This window comes from Cervus canadensis, chromosome 9 (assembly GCF_019320065.1).
Source record: "Cervus canadensis isolate Bull #8, Minnesota chromosome 9, ASM1932006v1, whole genome shotgun sequence".
In the NCBI taxonomy this organism is placed as follows: Eukaryota; Metazoa; Chordata; class Mammalia; order Artiodactyla; family Cervidae; genus Cervus; species Cervus canadensis.
This window is the reverse complement of record NC_057394.1, coordinates 61,565,385-61,588,072: the sequence shown is the minus strand read 5'-3', so window position 1 is coordinate 61,588,072 and position 22,688 is coordinate 61,565,385. Positions and strand designations below refer to the sequence as shown.

The 22,688-nt window shown below is 39.5% G+C and overlaps 1 protein-coding gene and 1 long non-coding RNA gene across 2 annotated transcripts in view; one reads left to right on the top strand and one right to left on the bottom strand.

Moving 5' to 3' along the window:
• Positions 1-22,688, bottom strand: part of LOC122447511 — an 89,027-nt gene that overhangs the window by 54,474 nt on the left and 11,865 nt on the right. The gene's annotated exons all lie outside the window — the stretch shown is intronic.
• Positions 1-22,688, top strand: part of EPSTI1 (epithelial stromal interaction 1) — a 96,707-nt gene that overhangs the window by 68,555 nt on the left and 5,464 nt on the right. Inside the window, exons 9-10 of the mRNA XM_043478158.1 lie at positions 16,160-16,233; positions 22,440-22,539. Coding sequence (XP_043334093.1) covers positions 16,160-16,233; positions 22,440-22,539 — 174 coding nt within the window. The remainder of the gene's footprint in view (positions 1-16,159; positions 16,234-22,439; positions 22,540-22,688) is intronic.

Below are 22,688 nucleotides of genomic sequence, written 5' to 3'. Positions count from 1 at the left end.
TTTGAGTGCTACCCTCCTCCCAACAGAGGTCAAGCCCTTACTTTCTCATAGTTTCATCCAACATACAAAATAAGTGGTTGTCACTGAGTTGTTTTGTGCATCTGTTTAGTTCAGTTCAGTCACTCAGTCATGTCTGACTCTTTATGACCCCACACACTGCAGCACACCAGGCCTCCCTGTCCATCACCACCAACTCCTGGAGCTTGCTCAAACTCATGTTCATCGAGTTGTGATGCCATCCAACCATCTCATCCTCTGTCATCCCCTTCTCCTCCTGCCTTCAATCTTTCCCAGCATCAGGGTCTTTTCCAATGAGTCAGTTCTTTGCATCAGGTGGCCAAAGTATTAGGGCTTCAGCTTCAGCATCAGTCCTTCCAGTGAATATTCAGAACTGATTTCTTTGAGGATGGACTGGCTTCATCTCCTTGCACCCCGAGGGACTCTCAAGAGTCTTCTCCAACACCACAGTTCAGAAACATCAATTCTTTAGCATTCAGCTTTCTTTATGGTCCAACTCTCACATCCATACATGACTACTGGAAAAAACATAGCTTTGACTAGATGGACCTTTGTCAGTAAAGTAATGTCTCTGCTTTTTAATATGCTGTCTAGGTTGCTCAGAGCTTTTCTTCCAAGGATCGAATGTCTTTTAATTTCATGACTGCAGTCACCATCTGCCGTGATTCTGAAGCTCAAGAAAATAAAGTCTCTGTTTCCATTGTTTCCCAATCTATTTGCCATGAGGTGATGGGACCAGATGCCATGAACTTAGTTTTTTGAATGCTGAGTTTCAAGCAGCTTTTTCACTCTCCTCTTTCACTTTCATCAAGAGGCTCTTTAGTTCTTCACTTTCTGCCACAAGGGTGGTGTCATCTGCATATCTGAGGTTATTGATACTTCTCCCGGCAATCTTGATTCCAGTTTGTGCTTCATCCAGCCCAGCATTTCACATGATGTACTCTGCATATAAGTTAAATAAGCAGGGTAACAATATACAGCCTTAATGTACTCTTTTCCCAATTTGGATCCAGTCCATTGTTCCATGTGCGGTTCAACTGTTAAACTGCTGAAAGAAATAATGTAAGTTGTCAGTTTAGTCATTAAGCCACTTACCAGGCTTAATTACTCAGCCAAGTGCCATTGAGGTGCCTCTGGTGGCTCAGTGCTAAGGAGCCTGCCTGCAGGAGATGTGGGTCTTATCCCGGGTCTGAAAGGTCCCCTGGAGAATCCCATGGACATAGGCGTCTGATGGGCTACAGTCCATGGGGTAGCAAAGACTTGGACATGACTTAGCGACTGAATACAAGCATGATAAGCAATAAAGAAGCCACGAAGCATTTTCATCTCTTGGTGTTTTAAAAAAAAATTATTTTTAAGGCTTTGACAAAGGCTTCATATTGAAATCCACAGTTAAATAAGCAGTGTTAATGTAAGGTTCTAGTAATTAGCAAGTAGAAACTGAATCTAGTATATATTTAAGTTATATTTTCAATGATGTCCATCAAATGACATGAAAGTATTAATATTTTTCTGTGATCTTTAAACTTATTACCACATCCTGAGGTACTCAGATACTAAGGGGAGTGTTACAAATCAGTGTAGACATGATATATTTTAAAATAACTACTAGTGAATCTTAAATACTGTTTTATAAAGTTTGGTATATTTAGAATGTGAAAACCTTTAAATGTAGAACATTTTACAAAGAGCATGCTCAACAGATTAGAAAATCAGATTTGCTATTTAATTTTCAGGTTGAGCAGTTATTTTAAACAGTGAATTAAGCTTTTTATTTCTTAATCTTGTTTTTCTTCTGGAGTCAGACAAATATTGATACATATATATTTTTCTGGTTATTGATTAAACATTTTCTTTTTACATAAATTATTCCCTTTTACTTACTGAAGCTTTCAGTAAAGTGAATAATGAGTGTATAGATAGTTCCATCACTAGGGACTTCAATAATGGTAGAATACATAAGGACATTTACCTTATTTTTGCTTCTCTCCCTTTTTGCTCAGTCTATTGTTAAAAAATGTCCACTGGAAGGTTCCCTGGCCATTAGAGTCTGTCACTCATTATCACTTCAGTGGTTTTGCTTAAGAAAACGAGAAGAATCATGTTTATGGTAGGGAGACATAACACATTTGTATCATCACATCTTTTCATGTGTTTGATTTCACCTAGTAGCCCAGATGGTAAAGCATCTGCCTGCAGTGCGGGAGACCTGGGTTCGATCCCTGGGTCGGGAAGATCCCCTGGAGAAGGAAATGGCAACCCACTCCAGTATTCTTGCCTGGAGAATTCCATGGAGAAGAGGAGTCTGGTGAGCTATAGTCCATGGGGTCGCGAAGAGTCAGACACGACTCAGGAACTAACACACACATTCATGTGTTTACTTTTTCCCTTGATTCAACAAGTATTTGATGAACACCTACTGTGGAGAAATTGGAGAGTAGATTCTCTAAGCTGAATTGAGGAGACCGCATGTTGATCTGCTCCGTCCATCCCTGACTCTCACATTCTCCCATGACTCTGGTCTTTGGGGACAGTAGGTTCTTCCTTAATTTTAACTTCTCAGTATTTTACATTTGATTCAATTCCCACTTCCAAAACTTTATTTGTAATTCCCTTGGCTTCCCTGGTGGCTCAGGTGGTAAAGAATTTGCCTGCAGTGCAGGAGATCTGGGTTTGATCCCTGGGTTGGGAAGATCCCCTGGAGTAGGAAATAGCAACCCACTCCAGTATTCTTGTCTGGAGAATTCTGTGGACTGAGGAACCTGGTGGGCTACAGTTCATGAGATCGCAAAGAGTCACACACGACTGACTGGCTAATACTTTCTCATTTCAGTTTTTCACCCTATCAGTTCAGTTCAGTTGCTCAGTCATGTCTGACTCTTTGTGACCCCATGAATCGCAGCACGCCAGGCCTCCCTGTCCATCACTAACTCCTGGAGTCCACCCAAACCCATGTCCATCGAGTCAGTGATGCCATCCAACCATCTCATCCTCTGTCGTCCCCTTCTCCTCCTGCCCCCAGTCTTTCCCAGCATCAGTCGTTTCAAATGAGTCAGCTCTTTGCATCAGGTGGCCAAAGTATTGGAGTTTCAGCTTCAACATCAGTCCTTCCAATGAACACCCAGGACTGATCTGCTTTAGGAGGACTGGTTGGATCTCCTTGCAGGCCAAGGGACTCCCAAGAGTCTTCTCCAATACCACAGTTCAAAAGCATCATCTTCACCCTATACTTTCAGTGTATTTTCTGTTGACTAGTATACTTTTTGTCAGCAAGCATGCTGACTCTTGCCATAGTAAAATAAATAAGCCAGCCTGCTTCTTCCTTGATTCTGCTATCCTCAGGACTATCACCTTTTCTGCTTCTACCAAGAAAAAAAAAAAAAAGACAAAGGTAATATTACTATAATCACATCTTTATTGCCCACTTTGTCCTTAATGCTTTACGTTCTGGTTTATATTCATAAACGCTCTTACTGAAACTGCTCTCTAAAGATAAAGTCCCTTCTGAACATTCAATTCAGTGGTTCAGTGGTCTTTTTGCAATCCCTGTGTCCCTGTAACTCTGACATTATTTATACCATTTAAAGCTTTTATGGCTTTTTTTTTTACTCTATTATTCTGATATTATTCTATCTCGGAGTAATCCATCCCAGTATTCATCCACTGATCCATCCATCCATCCACCCATCCATCTATTCTGTCAACAACAGGGACTGAGCTCCTATTATGTACTGAGCCTTCTGGAAGATACTGAAGTTCCAACTAGAAACAGGAGAGACAAGGCCCCTTCTCTCCTAAAGTTTACTTTTTTGTGGAGGAGATGAACTATTAAAAGAAGACAAATAAAACACTGTACTTTTATTTTATAGTGAATAATCACTTGGTAGTAATACTGCACAAGAAAAATTGTGTGTTGTGATAACTTCAGAGTGGTGTAGCAAATAGTGTTGATTACCTACTTCTCTCCTAAAACCCCCTTTTTTTTTCCCCTTCATGTATTCATCCTATTTAGCATGGCCTGTTTCAGAAAAGTCAGAAGAAGTCAGCCCAGGGATGCATTTGCAAATGGTCTAACTGATCATGGGAATTCTATTCTCAATGACTGTGATTGGTTCAGCCTTTGATATGGGAAGTAGTTCCAACCAACATGACTTATGGGAAGCCAGCCTTTCAGTACAGGATTTTATCAATATGAAATGGACTACTCTTCTCATTTGGTGATTTTCACCTTGATGGTTCTTGGTCTTAATTTTATCTGATCCTATTATTTTGCCATCCTTCTTGTTAGAACTTATGTGGCAATTTCTTTTTCCATTACTTAATTTTAACCTCTCTGTGTCATTTGGCTTAAATTAGATTTCTAGTAACAAAAATGGCTGATTTTTCTTTACCCAATTTCATAATCTCTTTTTATTTATTTATTTTTTTACTTCATCTCTTTATTTTTTGTTCCCAATTATTTTTATTAGTTGGAGGCTAATTACTTTATAATATTGTAGTGGTTTTTGCCATACATTGACATGAATCAGCCATGGATTTACATGTGTTCCCCATCCTGAACCCCCCTTCCACCTCCCTCCCCATCCCATCCCTCTGGGTCATCCCAGTGCACCAGCCCCGAGCACTTGTCTCATGCATCCAACCTGGACTGGCGATCTGTTTCACACTTGATAATATACATGTTTTGATGCTGTTCTCTCAGATCACCCCACCCTCGCCTTCTCCCATAGAGTCCAAAAGTCTGTTCTATACATTTGTGTCTCTTTTTCTGTCTTGCGTATAGCGTTATTGTTATGCATATATATGGAATTTAGAAAGATGGTAACGATAATCATAATCTCTTTTTAATATATTCTCATTTATTGTGATTACAAGTGTATTTGCCCATTTTCTTCTACATAATTTATTTTTTGTTTTCCATTCTTTATTTTCTTGACTCTGAATTTTCTGTCTTGTTTATTTACTTTTCCTCTTTTCTCTCCCCTCCTTTCCTCCCTATCATAAGAAATTTCTTAGTGGTTTTTATTTTAATTTTGTATTACCTTTTGTTGGCCTGTTTAAGCTCAGGATATGTCTTACTGTAGTTCTGAGAAGTTTCTATTTTCTTTTCACACTTCTTCCCTATTATCATCCCTACTCCCTGTTTCTTGGATATGTATCAAGTAGCTTTGGAAATTCTAGCTAGACCTCTCCTCTGTCTCTCTTAACCATTTGTCTTATACTTCCTGTCTGGCCTTTTCCATTGCATTCTGGGAGAAACCTTTTGCTAGATCATCTTGCTCCTAAAATCATTTTGTCATTCTGCTTATTTGGCCCATGCATTGAATTTGTTTAGTTACCAGTGTTGCTGGCTGACTTCTTCATAGCAGTGTTCTGCTTTATAAGTGCAATATCCTTTCTGATCTCTTCATTAATGGTAGTTATACAATCATTAACATTTTCTACTTACTATTTTAACAGTATTTTTTCCCTCTGTGATGTAAGTTTTATCTCATGTAGTTTTCTCTCTCAAATGTTTGGTGATTCTTGGTTATCTCCTCATGTTTCTTTGGACACATGAAAGTGAAAGTATTAGCTGCTCAGCCGTGTCCGACTCTTTGAGACCCCATGGACTGTAGCCCACCAGGCTCCTCTGTCCATGGGATTCTCTAGGCAAGAAAACTGGAGTGGGTTGCCATTCCCTTTACCAGGGGATCTTCCCAACCCAGGGACTGAACCCTGATCTCCTGCACCTGGGGCAGATTCTTTACCATCTGAGCCACCAAGGAAGCCCCTGGCCAAGCTAAGATATACAGAAGCCGATCTTCTGCATGTGGCAGCCTCTTGTTCTCCTGCGGTCAGCATGTCCTGGGACACTGTCCTGCTCCTCTGAGCTCAGCACCCCTCCTCCACTCTGCGCGACTCAGGGACCGTGTCAGTGAAGGCGGCTGTGTGTGCCAGGGTGGGAGAGGAAGAACCCACTGTCGAGCTCCTCTCAAAGCACGTCTCCAACTGGTCATCTTTAGTTTCTCTCAGATCTGCTTCAGAAACACAGCTAACTCAGACCCAGGTGATCCTGCATACTTGTTTCTCCATATGAGTTATTTTATCCCTTTTCTACCTACAAGGAATTTAAAATTTTTCTGATACACTGAGTGCACTTACTGATTTTGCATGGTTGTTGATTTTATACGGTCATTTGGAAAGTTAAAACAAACCAAAACACGAAAACATACTTAAATTATTCAATGACAGAGAAAATGATTGTAGACTACGTTAGAAATTATGGTGAGAGCAGCTTATAGGGAATCCTCGCAAAGCTGTACTCAGAAAAAGAAAAATCACAACTTTAAATTCAACCAGTACTCAAAACAGAAACAAATTAAAGTATCCAACCTAAGAATTTAAAACAAGAACAATAAACAATACTGAAGGAAGTAATTAAGATAAGAACAGAAATTAATAAAAAAAAAACGAAGAAACAGCTGTTATAAAAATCCAACAGCTTCTTCTTTGATAAGGTCAACAAAATGAACAAATCTCTGGTAAGTCTAATCAAGAAAATATTAGTAAAAATGCAAATACACAACAGTATAAATGAGGGGCTAGAACCATAGTTTTAGAAAAGATTAAGTGAATGGCTTTATGAGAAAATGTAAAACTCTAAACTGACTCAAAGAATTAAAATAAAGACAAAAATGCAGGTGATTTTGAAGTTTTCTGAGAATTACTTTCCCTTAACAAGTTAAATTTGGATAAATTTACAGGTAGGTTCATTAGAATTTTCAAGGAACATGTTTTTTTCCCTGTGTTCTACAAGTTGTTTCAGAGCAAGGAAAAAGATGAAATAATTTAGAATTAGTATTATTTAACTGTCATTCTCATGATGTCACAGCCTGGTAAAGGGACACACACACACACAAACACACACACAGATTTATAGAGATTAACATCTGAAAGAAAATTCTAGCTAATAGGATTTTTTTCTCATATCATTTACAAAGACAGTTAAGTTTATTCTAGGAGTGCAAAGATGACTACCTATATATTATAACTTTTTATATCACTGCAATATGATAGTGAAAGTTGCTCAGTTGTGTCCGACTCTTTGTGACCCCATGGACTATACAGTCCATGGAATTCTCCAGGCCAGAATACTGAAGTGGGTAGCCTTTCCCTTCTCCAGGGGATCTTCCCAACCCAGGGATCGAACCCAGGTCTCCTGCATTGCAGGTGGATTCTTTACCAGCTGAGCCACAAGGGAAGCCCAAAATATGACAGAAAAAGAGATCACGAGAGAAAAAGAATTTGACTACCTCTGTAGTTGCCAAAAAATGGGCACTGGTAGGTTAAAATCTATCAATTAAAAAAAAAAAAACATAGTAAGCTAGAGATAAATTTTTTTTTCCCTTAACATTCATATAGTCTTTGAAACCAATAACCAACATTAATCTCAATGGTAAAATATTAGAACAGTGAACAACATAAGGGTATCTGCAACCCCTCCCACCAACTAGTATTTGTTCTAGAAATTCTAACCTAATGCTTTTTAGTGTTATTTGATGAAAAACTCTTTTCTAGTGAAGGGGAAGAAACCTTCAGTATTGCATGGGACAAGGTTTGAGAACTGTTTTAGCTAACTTGATAGGACAAAAATAGAAAAGGAGTTTTATCTAATTATTGGAAATAAAAGTTATTATTTATGGATGAGAGCAATCTGCTTGTACAACCCAAGAGAATCAACTGAAAAGTGCTTAGAACAAATGGAATTAAATGAGTTGATTTTATATATATACATATATATGTATATATATGTGTGTGTATATATATATAGGCTTCCCCTGTGGCTCAGCTGGTAAAGAATCCGCCTGCAATGCAGGAGACCTGGGTTCAATCCCTGGGTTGGGAAGATCCCCTGGAGAAGGGAAAGGCCAACCCACTCCAGTATACTGACCTGGAGAATTCCATGGACTGTATCGTCCATGGGGTTGCAAAGAGTTGGACACGACTGAGTGACTTTCACTTCACTTCACTTCATATATATATGACGTGCAAATTCGTGAAGCGTTCCATATTTTTTAGGGCTTCTCTGGTAGCTCAGCTGGTAAAGAATCCACCTGCAATGTAGGAGACCCTGTTTTGATTCCTGGGTCAGGAAGATCCCCTGCAGAATGAATGGGATAGGCTACCTACTCTAGTATTCTTGGGCTTCCCTGTTGCTCAGATGGTAAAGAATTCGCCTGCAGTGCGGGTGACCTGGGCTCAGTCCCTGGGTTGGGACGATTCCCTGGAGGAGGGCATGTCAACCCACTCCAGTATTCTTGCCTGGAGAATCCCCCTTGGACAGAGGAGCCTGGTGGGCTACAGTCCATGGGGTCAAAAAGAGTCGAACACGACTGAGCGACTAAGCACAGCATAAAACATATATGTAAGAATCAATAACACCCTCAAATATTAGTAAAAATTAATGAGAAAATAGGGGATAGAAAGATTTCATCGAAAAGCAACAATATAAAAAATTGCTCAATCCCTAAAAAAAAACACATCCAAAACCCCCAAACCTAAAAAAGCCCCAGAATACCTGAGAACTTTCCTGTAATCCACTAACACCAATTTGAATAAAGTAGGGAGGGCTGATGCTCCTGAGTGGTAAAATTCAATACTGTAATAACTTCAGTTCTGTCCAAATGAATTAATGAGTTTAATGCAATTCCAGTAAAAATTTCAGTGGAATTTGAGGTAGTTTGAAAAACCATATCTACACTTCAACTGAGAGAATAATCACAAGATTAAATAAGAAATAATTTGTGCGTTTTCTGGGGCGAGGAGGGTTTACATTATTAGCTATTAAAAAAATTACAGACTCCCTCATACTGCTGCTGATAAGAGGGGCACCAAAGGAATCTCTGACAATATCGAATTCTAAAGAGTTTCCTAAAATAAAAGTCTTAGATCTAAAAGGTATACATCTATTCTGAGGAAATAATCAGAAATGCATGCAAGCTGTATGGATAGGATAGTTTATATTTAAAATCAGCTTAATGGGAGGTTTAAAATAATTTTTCAGCAGTAGAGAAGTTGAGGATTTTGAAGTCTGGAATACCATGCAACAGTTACTGCTGTGTTTCAATGATGTAAGAATGTGCTTATCTATGTGAAAATGAAAAAAAAAAAGTGATTATAAAATAGAGTCTGGGTGAGTCTTGAAGCCTACCTCTTCTCTTGTTGTACTTTGTACGGATTACTTTCTCTTTCTAAACCTCTTCTGTTATAGATGATAGTCATGCTGTTTACCTCATGACACTGTTGAGATTACATGAGAGCGAGTACATGGAGAATTTAGCTTAATGCCTGGCGTGTGGTAAACCTGCAAGTGTGACCCGAGGTGGTGAGAAGCAGTTACAACCTCTGTATACATGGAAATCAAGAAATGAAAAAAATATACTGACATGTTGAAGGAGCTTATCTCTGGGTGGAGAGTTTTTATGAGTGATTATTATAATTTTCTTTGTAATTTCTATACTTCTTACATTTTCCACCATATAAAAGCAAGTTTTATGATAAAAAAATATTTTTTGTAAGTTGGAAGAAATTTGATGGGAAGTATTTCTGAGATAGAGAACTCAATGACTATTGTAGCTGAAAGTCCATTTCTTTATATTAAATAATGACAGGATTAACAGTAACTAATAAGAGAGGGGGCTTCCCAGGTGACACTAGTGGTAAAGAACCCGCTTGCCACATGAGGAGATGTAAGAGACTTGGGTTTGATCCCTGGGTCGGGAAGATCCCCTGGAGAAGGGCATGGAAACCCACTCCAGTATTCTTGCCTGGAGAATCCCATGGACAGGGGAGCCTGGCGGGCTATGTTCCATAGGATTGTAGAGTCAGACATGAGGGAAGCGATTTAGCACAGCACAGTAAGAGAGGAGTACACATTATTAATGCTATTTTTTCACTCTGCTACTTTACCCATGAGTATTTATTTCCTTGGATTTGGTTGGTTTCCTCTCAATAATTTGAGCTCATTTCCACTTTTTCTCATAGTCAATGCCATCTTTATTCTGAGGAAAGGCATTATTGTGGGGAGCTGCAGAACCAAGGCTCCTCTAAGCTATCCCCAGCCCCAAACTCTTCTCCTTATTTTTGTTGTTTTTTTAAACATCCAAAGGTAGGGGTTCTTGAAGTTCATGGCATCAACTCTCCCGCTTCCACTATCCTTTTTCCCTTGTTGAGTTGAGAGAACATTGTCTCCTGGGAGCAGCACGTCTGCCCTGGTGATGACACTTTAATGTTTACATATAATGCAGTCAAGCTGAACCATGTCAGAACACACCCCACTGGAATTCGAACATGATTTTAAAATGACCCTGTCCTAGTCTCCAATTACCACAGCCTTGCTTTGGAACATGCCTTTGAACTCATCAGCTTTCTCATGCAGCCAGCCTTGTACACACCTGTTTATTGTTTAGTCGAGCCTTTGGTAGAATGCAACTCACAGAAGTGATTTCTGTAACCTCTGGCAGGAAATGGTGACCCTTTTACTTCTTGCCATTTGCTTGGGCCCCCAGCACTGCTCCATCACAGCCCTTCCTCCAGCAAGAGCAGTCCCAGCAGGACCGGCACAGACTGTGGCACTATTTGCAGTGCTGTCCTCATTTACTAAACACTTACTTGGTGGCTTAGTTGGTAAAGAATCTTCCTGCAATGCAGGAGACCTGGGTTCAATCCCTGGGTCGGGAAAATCCCCTGGAGAAGGGAATGGCACTCCAGTGTTCTTGCCTGGGAAATTCCATGGACTGTATAGTCCATGGGGTCACAAAGAGTCAGACACAGCTGGGCAACTAACACACATATCTGACTTGGCCAGTGTTTACAGGAGGTTCTGCTTTGGCACCTCCAAAATGAGATTTTGTTTATCAGAGGACTTAAGTACCTTCTCTGTATGGAGCTTCGTCTGAATGCAGGGAGGCAAGCAGAGCGGTGAGAAGACACATGTTCTCTCCCCTGCGAGCCTTCGTGGGTGCATTTAAAGTGTCGAGCGTCCGGGAACATTTGCTCCTTGTCTCTCGTCTGCATCCCTTCCTTCTTCTTCTCCTGTCATGTTGCTTGAACTTGTGTCCAGCGATGCCTTTCCTTCTGTTTTGTGTCACAGTTGTTTCCCAGGTCTGTCTTCCTCATTATTCTGTGATTTCCTTCAGGCTGGAGATGGGTCTTCTTTGCATCTGTACCTTCAGCCTGAATCCAGGTGTCTGGAAAATGGTTGGTGCTTCACAAATATGTGTTGAGTGAGATGAGATTTGACAGTGTCTCAGATGCTGTGTGTCGTGTCCCTCCGACTTGGAGAGCATTTTTATTTTCTTAGTGTCCAAAGCTCAGTCCTTGGGACAGGAACGACTTGTTTTGTATCTGTCCAAGGAGGTGCTGCACTTCTGGGTGAGAACCGCAGCAGTGAGCCAGGATAGGCTTATAAAGCATGCAGATTCATCTGCAGCGGCTGTCAGCTCAGCAGAAGAAATTAATTAGTTGAAATTATCCTTCGTGGCACCAAAGGAAAACCAGCCTCTCCCCAGTAAACACGCTCTGCTGCTTGTAGAATAAAAACCCTGAGTGCAGCGGAACTCGAGCACCCCCTTCTGCCACCTGGAGTCGTGGCCCTGCGTGGCGTGCGCGGCGACCCCCCTCCTGCCTCCCTCCTGCTCTGTGTCTCCCCCTCCCCGTCCTCGCCTCTGTAACAGGACGCTTTGTGCTAGTCTCTCCCTGTCCTCTTTTTTTTGCCTTCCCTGACAGTTCTTGGCTTCATGATGTAGTGTTTTGCTCTTTTACATTTTTGTGTATTAAAAACTAGATATCCATTGGGATTTTTAAATAAAGGAAAGCAGAAAGAAACAGAAATGGTCTCCCACACAGATATAAACCTTTCTGGATAGTTTGAGGAAGCAATGTTCACATGGTTCAAAGATTAAAACAACAAACACTACTTATGATATTAAAGTTTCCTTCCTCTGCCTGCCTACCTGCCATGCTTTGAGTGCCAATGATAGTTACAGTTAACATTTTAGTATGTGTTTTACATAAAAATGTCTAAGATATTATACCAGCATATAAAAGTTAAAAATGGATATATGTGTATCTTTTCAATTTACATGGAACAGTACCCTCCAAACTGCTCTGAACATTACTTTTATCATTTAATGTATCTTAGAGATCTTATCATAGGCACCCCCTCTCTGCCATCTATCTGATTCTTTGGAGCTGTTACATAATATTCCATTGTATGGATGATGCCATACTTTACTGTGCCAGGTCCTTGTAAATGTGCATGAAGTCTTCCTCTTTAACTGTTTCAGTAATTCAGATGTGCCTCTCCTTTTACACATCTTTGAACATTCTGCAAAGGATGTGTACATTTTAAATATTTATGGTTACTGCTCTCCAAAAACTAATTTTTTATTAAATTAGACACTCCACCGAAGTGCTGGAATGTACCTGATTCTCTATCAAACTTTTCTAGTTTTTGTCAACAGAAGAAAAACTTTATCTCATTGTTTTGAATTATATTCTTTTCACTATGTGTGAAAATGATGACTATTTTTAAATTTACAGGCATTCCGTGGTTTAGCTGCCAGCTTCCTCCTCCTGTGCGTGGCCCTTTTCCTGTTTGGTGGCTGTGTTTTCTGTATTGGTTTATATAAGGTCTTTAGCTTCCTCCTCAGGCCTTCCCTGAGCCTCCACCTAAAATAAGAACTGAGCCACTGAGCCTCACAACAGCATGTTTAATCCTCTGCATAGGATTATCAGTGGATATTTTTCTCACTTATTCATGGCCTTCTCTTTTTTTAGAATATAAACTCTCAAGAAGCAAGGATCTCATCTGTCTTGTTATTGTATCCCCATCACATAGATGCAAGCCTGCCTCACAATATGCACTCAGATATTGTTGAATGACTGAATGGAAGAATAACTGAATTAACCTATGTGTGTCATAAATATCTTTTTAAGTTTTTATCCCAGTTGAAGTTTTGAATTTGGATGTAGCCAAATTTATTAATCCTTTTATTTCATGAGTCTGTAGCTTCCTCATTCCAAGTTTATAAATACATTTACCCATGCCTCCTTTGGAAACTTCTATGGTTCCATCTTTTAAGTTCAAGTCCTGGGGCTCTGTAAAATTTATTTTGATATAAAAATAAAGGATCTTGTTCTGATTTTTTCTCACAGTAGTCAGCTAGTCCATCATCATTCACTGAACTCTCTCTCCTGTGAGGGTTTAGCAAAACAACTTGTGGTAAGCTGTGCTTCCATGTAGTAAGTCTTTTCCTGAACTCAAATTGTTTTAATTACTGCAGTTTCATGATATGTTTTAATATTTGGGAAAGCTGGTTCTCACTCATTTCTTTTTTCCAGGAATTTTTTTATTGCTATTTGCTAATATATCTTTTACCAGATAAGTTTCAGGATCATTTTTGCCAAGGCTGAAAAAATTATCTTAAAAATTATTTTAAGGAAATATGTGGTAATACGCATCTATAAAATATATGTTTCAAAGGTTTTTAAAAACTCTTTTGTCTCATATCTAGGATTGATGTCCTAATTTAGTTTGTCCAGGGTTCATGTTATCAAACTTGGAATGGCTGGATATAGAAGTTGCTCCTTGGAGAAATGGGTTAATATAAGTGGGAAGAATTAGCATCCTTTGACAAGAGGGATTTAGGTTTGAACTTAGATTAGATAGATTCTGCTAGAATTTTTGAGTGTAAATGGGCTCTACAGTTCTACATATGGCTGTTTATTCCCCCCCGCCTTTTTTTTTTATTAATTGGAGGCTAATTACTTTACAATATTATAGTGGTTTTTGTCATACACTGACATGAATCAGCCATGGATTTACATGTATTCCCCATCCCAATCCCCCCTCCCACCTCCCTCTCTACCCGATCCCTCTGGGTCTTCCCGGTGCACCAGGCCCGAGCACTTGTCTCATGCATCCCACCTGGCTGTTTATTCTTGAGTATGATTAACTAGTGACAAGTTATCCTTTATCTCCACTGCCTATACTGGATGCATTTTTACAGATTAGGTACAAAAAGTCTAAGCTCTCGTCTTTATTTTGTTACTCAGGAGCCATTTAGCCCCTGACAAAACATTTAAACTGAGTCTCTGATTCTTTGTTTCCTCTTCTATAAAACAAGTGTAATAATGTTTATCCATTCATTCATCAAAAAATGCTATCTGCCTACCTTTGAGAATTGTTGTGAGGATCAAGTAACAGAATTCCGGTATAATTTTTGCTTCAGAATATTAAGGTCTGGTTAAACACTGCGCTTTCAAAACATTTCATTTGCTTAACTCCAGTCCCTCTTTCCCTAGATCCCCTAAAAAGACAACAAAGGAAATGTTTTCTAAAAAGGCATAAGCCAGTATGTAGAACAAAAGTGCAGACCAGGAGGCTGCAGCAAAAAACGTTATCAGCACAACTTTGGAAGCTGGTAGGAAGAGCAGGAGAAGGCAGAACTCATTTTCAAGACACGTAATACTGATATTGAAGCAGTCCTGATAGAGATGTGGAATTAGACGCACCTGGTACCTCGGAGGGCTAGAGTTGAAAAAAGGGTGACTGGGAAATCTAGCTGAGGAGTGGTAAGACCCCTAGGGCTCTTCCCTCACCACAGTGAAACTTAAACAAAGTCGTCAGGATGAAGGATGAGGATGGTGGTATACCGGGAAGGGAAGTGGGCATTGGGATGGAGGCAGTAATAGAGATGTACATCTCCATGGTAGGAGGCCAAATGTTAATGCTATTTTTTTTTTAAATTAAGAAACAGAAGAATATTCATGCTTTAAACAAGGCAACTGACAGATGAAACCACACACAAAAACTGAACATGATTGTATGGGTGTGGGGGAAGACTGGGACTTCCTTTATTTTAATATAAGCCTAGTATAAGTAGTACTGTTGCTTGGTAGATTTTTAATCTATGCTTATACAGTGACAGAAATTAAAATGAAAGACTTTATGCCAGTGTGAAAAAGTAAGTCTCTAGCACAAGCCTCAGCATTTAATACTTGTGAAATGACTGAATGAGTACTTTGTTTCCCTTGTCATTGGTGCTCAGGAGAAATTAGGATTAAATATTGTGCTTTAGGGATTAATGTGTAGCTTACTTGGATTATCACAGTATAAGAAACCAGTCCTTATTTTGTAGGCTATACAATGTTGGAAGGCCTTAGAATAAAATTAAAAGAATAAAATGTCAATCTGAATTTTGAACTTATTTTATACTTTTCATCATGGAAGTTTGCAGGTTAAAAAAATACACAAGCTGCTATGTGTTTATCAAGAGGTGACTGTAGTTTCTCTCTCAGAAAACCTCTTTAACTCCGGCACTAACCCCTGACAGGGGCCTGATAACTTCCCTCTGCCTTTTTCTGCCTGGGATATGAGGTTATAACTTGGTCTGCCTAAGGTGTAGGCAGTTGAGTGTTGAGATTCTCTGGCAACCTAGTTGTTTGGTTTGATACTGTGAGCACAGTAACGGGATGTGGAAGTTGCTGACTCTTCCAAGAAGGTAGAATGTCAGAAGCTGGAGATTTAGTTGGAGTAATATGACCTCCTATTTGAAGCAAAGCATCCACTCCCATGTTCTGCTAGTTTTAGAAATAACTAGTCAATGATAGCTATGTGATTATTCTCCAGGATGGAAAATGTGTTTCTAATGGAACTGCTCTACAGAATTGAATCCAATATATATTTGTAAGCAGCTGTGAACTTGTTGGGAAAAAGAAGCTCAAGAAATTACCAAGAAATAGTATTGTGTAACATTCCTTAAGGAAACTAATTTGATTTGTTTTTCTTTGTAAGACACAGGTGAGTTTGGCTCACATTGTGTTTTCTCCTGTGTATGTTGTACCTAGTGGTCTAATAGCTTGAACATGCACATTGCCTTTTTAATCTCACAATTTTACACTCACGGTTATTATTTGGCTAAGGCACAATTATTTTTGTTACCTAGTTATGTAAGAAAACAATTTCACATGGAAATGGCACTTAAGTAAAAATTTCAAAAATGAAATATTGTCCTAGCTAAGGTTAAATATGTAATTGATTTGGGTGTCTTCTGTACAACCATGTTAACTGAAAACCATATTTTAATGTTTCTAGGGTGAATTACTGGAATTTAAACGACAGCAACAGGAGGAAGAAAGAACCAAAAGCCACCAAGCTGAACACAGGAGGTATAAACCACTAAAATAAGCATCCTTGGTTAAAACAATTACCTATAAAGTTTTTGCAATGTTTTAGGAAAACACAGTAATACTGAACAGGATTTTGGAATCTATATTAGTTTTTTAATCATTATATTATTGGGGTGTGGTATGTGCACATGCACACACATACATATACAAACAATATCCAATTTTTCTGAATTGGCAGCATAAATTGACCCTAGAAAGTGGACTCAGCTGTCAAGCTACATGTTTGTTTAGGTTATACTTAATCTCCCTCCCATAAGACAAAGCGTGGTAATCCTTTTATATAATCCTTACCATTTGTACACTACTTTATAATAACTGAACTAGTATAGATGGTTAGATGCTCATACCTGAATATAAAAGCTCAGACAAGAACTACCATTAGTTATTTTATGTTGACTAATATATTAGGGAAAAATTTTTAGAATCAGTAAGTAATTTTTAATAGTGGAAATAGTCATTATCTTATTTCTAATGTCAGACATTAAGAGTGCCCAGAATATCATGTTGATATTGGGTCAGTGCTAATAATTACCTTATCTATCATTATTCTAGATTTTCCTAGGGAGCAGTTGGGTTATTTGAGTTTATTGCCAAGTGATTGAGTGTCTCAGGAGAAAAATTTAATATAAAGGCTTTCATGATTTAAAGGAGCAAATTCTTTCAAAACTGACTGGCTTCATTTATGTGTTTAACCTTCCCACTATCGCTAAGGCATACTTTTAAATTGTGGTGGTTTCATTTTGTAAATGAGACTTTAGAAAGTGTTAATGGAAGTTCCTAATTCTGCTGTACCTGCCAACTGTGGCTGTGCATTCATATTATTTTGAATGGATTATTCTGCTTCCATGGTCCTGTCAAGATAGTTTTAAAATGTTAAATGCAAATTTATATGTTTTTCTCTGGTTATAAAGTGAAAAAGTGAAAGTGTTAGTCACTCAATTATGTCTGACTCTTTGCGACCCCATAGACTATAGCCCACCAGGGTCCTCTGTTCATGAGATTCTCTGGGAAAAAGTACTGGAGTGGGTTGCCATTTCTTTTTCCAGGGGATCTTCCTGACCCAGGGATTGAACCTGGGTCTGCTACATTACAGGCAGATTCTTTACTGTCTGAGCCGCCAGGGAAGCCCCTCTCTGGTTGTGAGGAAACATCAAAATTCTGATACACTGGTTAGACTATTTTGTTGGATAAAGGGGAAACATTACTACTACCTATTTTTTCTTTTGTTTTTATTTTTCATTTTAAAAACTTTTTAATTTGTATTGGAATATAGCCAGTTAACAAACAATGCTGTGATAGTTTCAGTTGAACATCAAAGGGACTCAGCCACACACATATATACATGTATCCATTCTCCCCCACAGTTGGACCTTTGCCAACAAAGGTCCGTCTATCAAAGCTATGGTTTTTCCAGTAGTCATGTATGGATGTGAGAGTTGGACTATAAAGAAAGCTGAGCGCCAAAGGATTGATGCTTTTGAACTGTGGTATTGGAGAAGACTCTTAAGAGTCCCTTGGACTGCAAGGAGATCCAACCAGTCCATCCTAAAGGAAATCAGTCCTGAGTATTCATTGGAAGGACTGATGTTGAAGTTGAAACTTCAATACTTTGGCTACCTGATGCGAAGAACTAATTCATCTGAAAAGACCCTGATGCTGGGAAAGATTGAAGGCTGGAGGAGAAGCGGACGACAGAGGATGAGACGGTTGGATGGCATCACTGACTCGATGGACATGAGTTTGGATAAACCGTGGGAGCTGGTGATGGACAGGGAGGCCTGGTGTACTGCAGTCCATGGGGTCGCAGAGTCAGACACAACTGAGCGACTGAACTGAACTGAACTGATTCTCCCCCAAACTGCCCTCGCCATTCAGGCTGCCATAAAACATTTACTGCTACTTTTTTTTTTTTTAAATAAATTAGGTCATAAATTAGTCTTTCACTTTTTCTCTTTAAAAGTCTTTCTATTAAAAAACCTGATATTTCTGTAACACTAGTTATTAGTAGCCAGTATTTCTCTGGATTTCTGAGGATTAATTGGATTATAAAGCTTTAGGCATTTTAAAGATAGTGATATGTCACATTAATAGGGCCCACTGTGAAGAAATTAATCTTCAGTGGGCACCCAATAAAAATGCATTATTTGATTAGAGGTCGAAAAGATTACTTTTTGTTATGGAACTTTGACCTTTATTTCCTTATTGCTGAATACCTAAATACTGATGGCACTATTTCTTTCCTCCACCTTCTATTCTTTCTATTGATTCTAGTTAAATATAGATCCCAATTTAATCCAATAGGAAATCTCTCTGGATAATAAACTCAGTAACCAGTTTTGAAATAATTGATCAAGTCTTTACACATATTTTATTTATACTATCAGTTTTTGATAAAAGCTCATGTTTGTATTGTCCTTTGGTGTTTACAGTGAGCTTTTCCATCTTTTCATATGAAAATACTCATTCAGTTGTCACTTAATGAATAAAATAGTTTTGTCCACTCCTGCTGAGGGTAGCAATACAAGCTATGTGGTTTGGGTAAAGGGGTCGTTAAGTTAGGTTTTCTCCAAGGACATAATTCTATTGCAGACAAGAAGACCATGTGTTTTCTACTGTTTGGAAGTTCACATAGCAGAAAATGCAGCCCTGAGTTTTATAATAGAAATCATGCAGATTCCTAACAAGCTTTACAACCAATCCTGTAACGATTGAACCTAATGACATCTGAACCTGACCCAGTGTAACTTTCTGAGGAAGAGAAGAAAGTTAAAACTTCAGAGGAAAAAACAGAGCACTGGGGGTGAAGGACTAGAACTGGGCTGCAATCTGGAAATTGGAATGAACTGAACTGATTTATTGAAACATGAATCATCTCTGAACAACAGTTTTTATCCAAGTTAAGCCTTTGAAGAAAACCCTAAGCATTAGCTTGACAGCAATGAAATATATGTATTTTCTAAAACTAGTAAACAAAAATATAAACTGGAACTTTTCCCCCCTATTTGAATTTGTTACTGAGTCCAAGCTTGCACTTTTCATCCCATGACAGGCCAATAAATGGAGAGATAAGTTGTTGGGACGAAGAATAGCAACATTATTGGACAGCCAGCAAAAGATGGTAGACGTGTGTCTCAAAGAACCAGTCTTGCCTGAATTAGAATTCAGGCTTCTTTTCTACTAAAAGGGGAAGGAGTAAAGTCAAACATTTCCTGGTTCCAGTCAGTCACTGGGGTTTATATGTTAGTTTCTTCTTTCCTGCAGTAATTAATAGAGGGCCTGGTCAGGATGTTTCCTGCAAGCTAAACAAAGGTATTTTAGCTTAATGCTCATTATCTGAGAAGCAGGGTTCTAAGAGATGGGCCATTATGTATAATTTAAGCTTATAGGCAACATCCCCCTAGTGATTAACTTGTAATAGAATACAAAAGGTTCTTCCCTATTACAAATTCTTGATAGAAATTGAAAAAGTAATCTCTTTACCACCCGTGATCTCTAGTTGACCCAGCCTGCTGTCCTCTTAGTAACAAGCTCAAAAGTGAATCACATCACCTTGTGTACATGACAAAGTCATCCATCTTCAAAGTGTTAAGTGAATGGAGGGCAGTGGGCAATGAAGTACTCTCACTACCATGGCTAATTTTACAATGCAGCTGCAGTCACAGAAAGAGGCTAATGCGCGGACCATGCACCTGGACAATTCATCCATTCACCTCTTAGGAATCAGGGCATACCCTGTGCTTTGTTCTAGGCACTAGGAATAGGTGCAAACAAGGCAGAGAAGGTCCCCGGCCGCATGGGATTTGCAGTCTGGAGGAGATGAACAGAAGGTAACAATTTAGCAGCAAGGTTATTTCAGATAGCGATGCACAGCATGAGGACCACATCACAAAGCGACGCTAAGGGAGAGATTACAGGCAATAGTTCCTCAGTGAAGAGGTGACATCCAAGAACAAGGGTCAGTCACACAGAGGTGGGAAGGGGGCAAGACATTACAATGGGATGTCCCCTCTTATCAAGCATAGCAACAAACACAAAGGCCCTAAATCGGGAATAAGCTTGAACTTCCTGAGTCCCAAATGATTTGCTTATAGATGGTGAGAAAGAGACTACTACAAAATGAGAAAAGAAAGATAGACAGGAAATAGAAGATTTTGTAAGTCAATTATTTTATTCTAAGACTAATAAGTCGTGGGAGGGTTTTAAACAAAAGGAAGGCCTGGTCCCTTTTATAACTTATTCAAGTGGTTGTGTGGAGAATGGATTGCAGAGGGCAGGAGTGGAAAGAGAGGCAAATGAGAGAAGATAGGGATTTGGACTAGAGTGGTGGCCATGGAAATAAAAGGTAAATTCAGGATGTGTTTAGTGGGTGGAGGCAACAAGGATTCTAGTGGATTGGATGTGAGGTGGGATGAGGGATATTGAGGGAATGTCCATCTTTGTTACTGACAGAGACTGGATAAAAACAGCCCCAGGTGTATGGACTGTCCAACACATGGTTGGACAGTACAGGTGTATGTACAGTACCATTGGTTGTATAGTTTTAGGGGAATCAAGGCCAGTTCCTTCTTCCTTAATATTCAAGTTTCCAGCTCAGGTATCTTATTTCAATCTGCATGCTGAGAGGTTTAGAAAAGGCAGTGTAAACATTCAGTCCTGCAGTGAACTAGGCTGACCAGTGGAGAAGGAAATGGCAACCCACTGCAGTATTCTTGCCTGGATAATCCCACGGACAGAGGAGCCTGCTAGGCTACAGTCCACAGGATTGAAAGAGTCAGACACGATTTAGCAACTAAACCACCGCCACGAGGCGGACCAGAAGATGACACCTTCGTAGATTTTATGGTGAGAGATTTAAAAAAAAAAAAAAAAAAAAGCTTTCTAATAACTAAGATGTAACCACTGCCAAATGGGGCTTGAAGTTGAAAACAGCAACCATAAATCAGAGACTAACCTGAGTCAACATGCAGTTGGCATTTTAGCTTAACATACTGAGTAAGACCAATAGGCAAAACCCCCAGCCTCTGACTCTGCCACTCAGCAGTCATTATCCTCCAAGTTCCCAAATCTTACACAGATGCTGACTTAGAGCCACCCACGATGACCACATTCGCTAAACCTCATGACTGAAAAGGAGGCTCACCTCACTAGGTCCTGCCTAACCCCTCTCCCACAAGCATGGATTGAAGGGTTTCTGGGCTCCAGGCACTGTGTCTCTGTTGAGAAGCATATGGCCTTCACACTGCTGTTCCTCAATAATCCATTCACATCATAGGGAACCTATTGCCATGCTATTTCTCCAGCTGCCAGGTCTCTGACTCTGCTCAGCCACACACGGGCAACTCAGAGCATGCTGTGGCCTTTTTCCTTTTTAAACTTAAAAACTGTAAGACATAACACACACAAGTCCATGAAAAGGATATTTAGGGTGATTAATTATAAAATGGACACCCAGGGAGCCAGCTCCAGTGACACAAAATAACCATCATCCTACAGGTAACCCTACCTTGACTGTTAGGATAATCACTTCTTGCCTTTCTTTTTAGTTTTACCTCTTATATGTTTGACTTTATTTCTGAAATTGGTTGCTGCCAGTATGATCAGACATCAGGGAAAGATGTACCCCTTCCTTCTTTTGAAAGCTTGGGCTTCCTTCTTCAGGTGTTTCCCTTTTCTCACACTCTCTTCCTGTTTTCCTTCTACTTTTCACTAGTGGGATTTACCTTAGAAAGACTGGCAATGGGGTACAGGGTGTATGGGAGAGACATTTATCTTGTAATACTATTAACGGCACCACAGAACTGTGTTTGGTTTCTCTTCATGTTTTAGTTCTTGCTGAAGCTTCCATCTTTCTACCTCCTCTGGGGTTCACGCCTGGCATGGCCCTGAGGAGTATGGTTGTTTGGGTGACCACGACTCTTGTAGAACTAGTAGAGGTGGGTGAGTGAAACTCTGGAGTGAAGAATTTATGCCTCTTTGGGACTGAGCCAAGACTGCCACCACCTCCACCAAAGGACTGTTCACAACACGTCATGTGGTTAATGTGAACAGAAGTGTCTGTAGATTTCTTCTGAGTTGAATGGGGGCAGAGAGCCCCACAGTCCATTCAGACAGCACATTAGGTTCTCAGAAATCTCTCAGCCCTGCAGCAAGCTTTCCACTCACCCACACTTTTCATTGTTTTAAAGGGTAAATAATGCTTTTCTGGACCGACTCCAAGGTGAAAGTCAACCAGGTGGCCTCCAGCACTTCGGTGGTTATTGGAATATGAATAGTGGTAACAGCTGGGTGAGTTTTATTATTTTTTTCTCAAAAACTAAATATTTCCAAGTTGAAGAATAAAAACAATGAGAATTTAAAAAATATGTTGTGGCCTTCTCTCCAGATAAATATTTTTTGTGTGTGCCATTCAGCTGTGTAGTGGGCAGGCAGCTGGG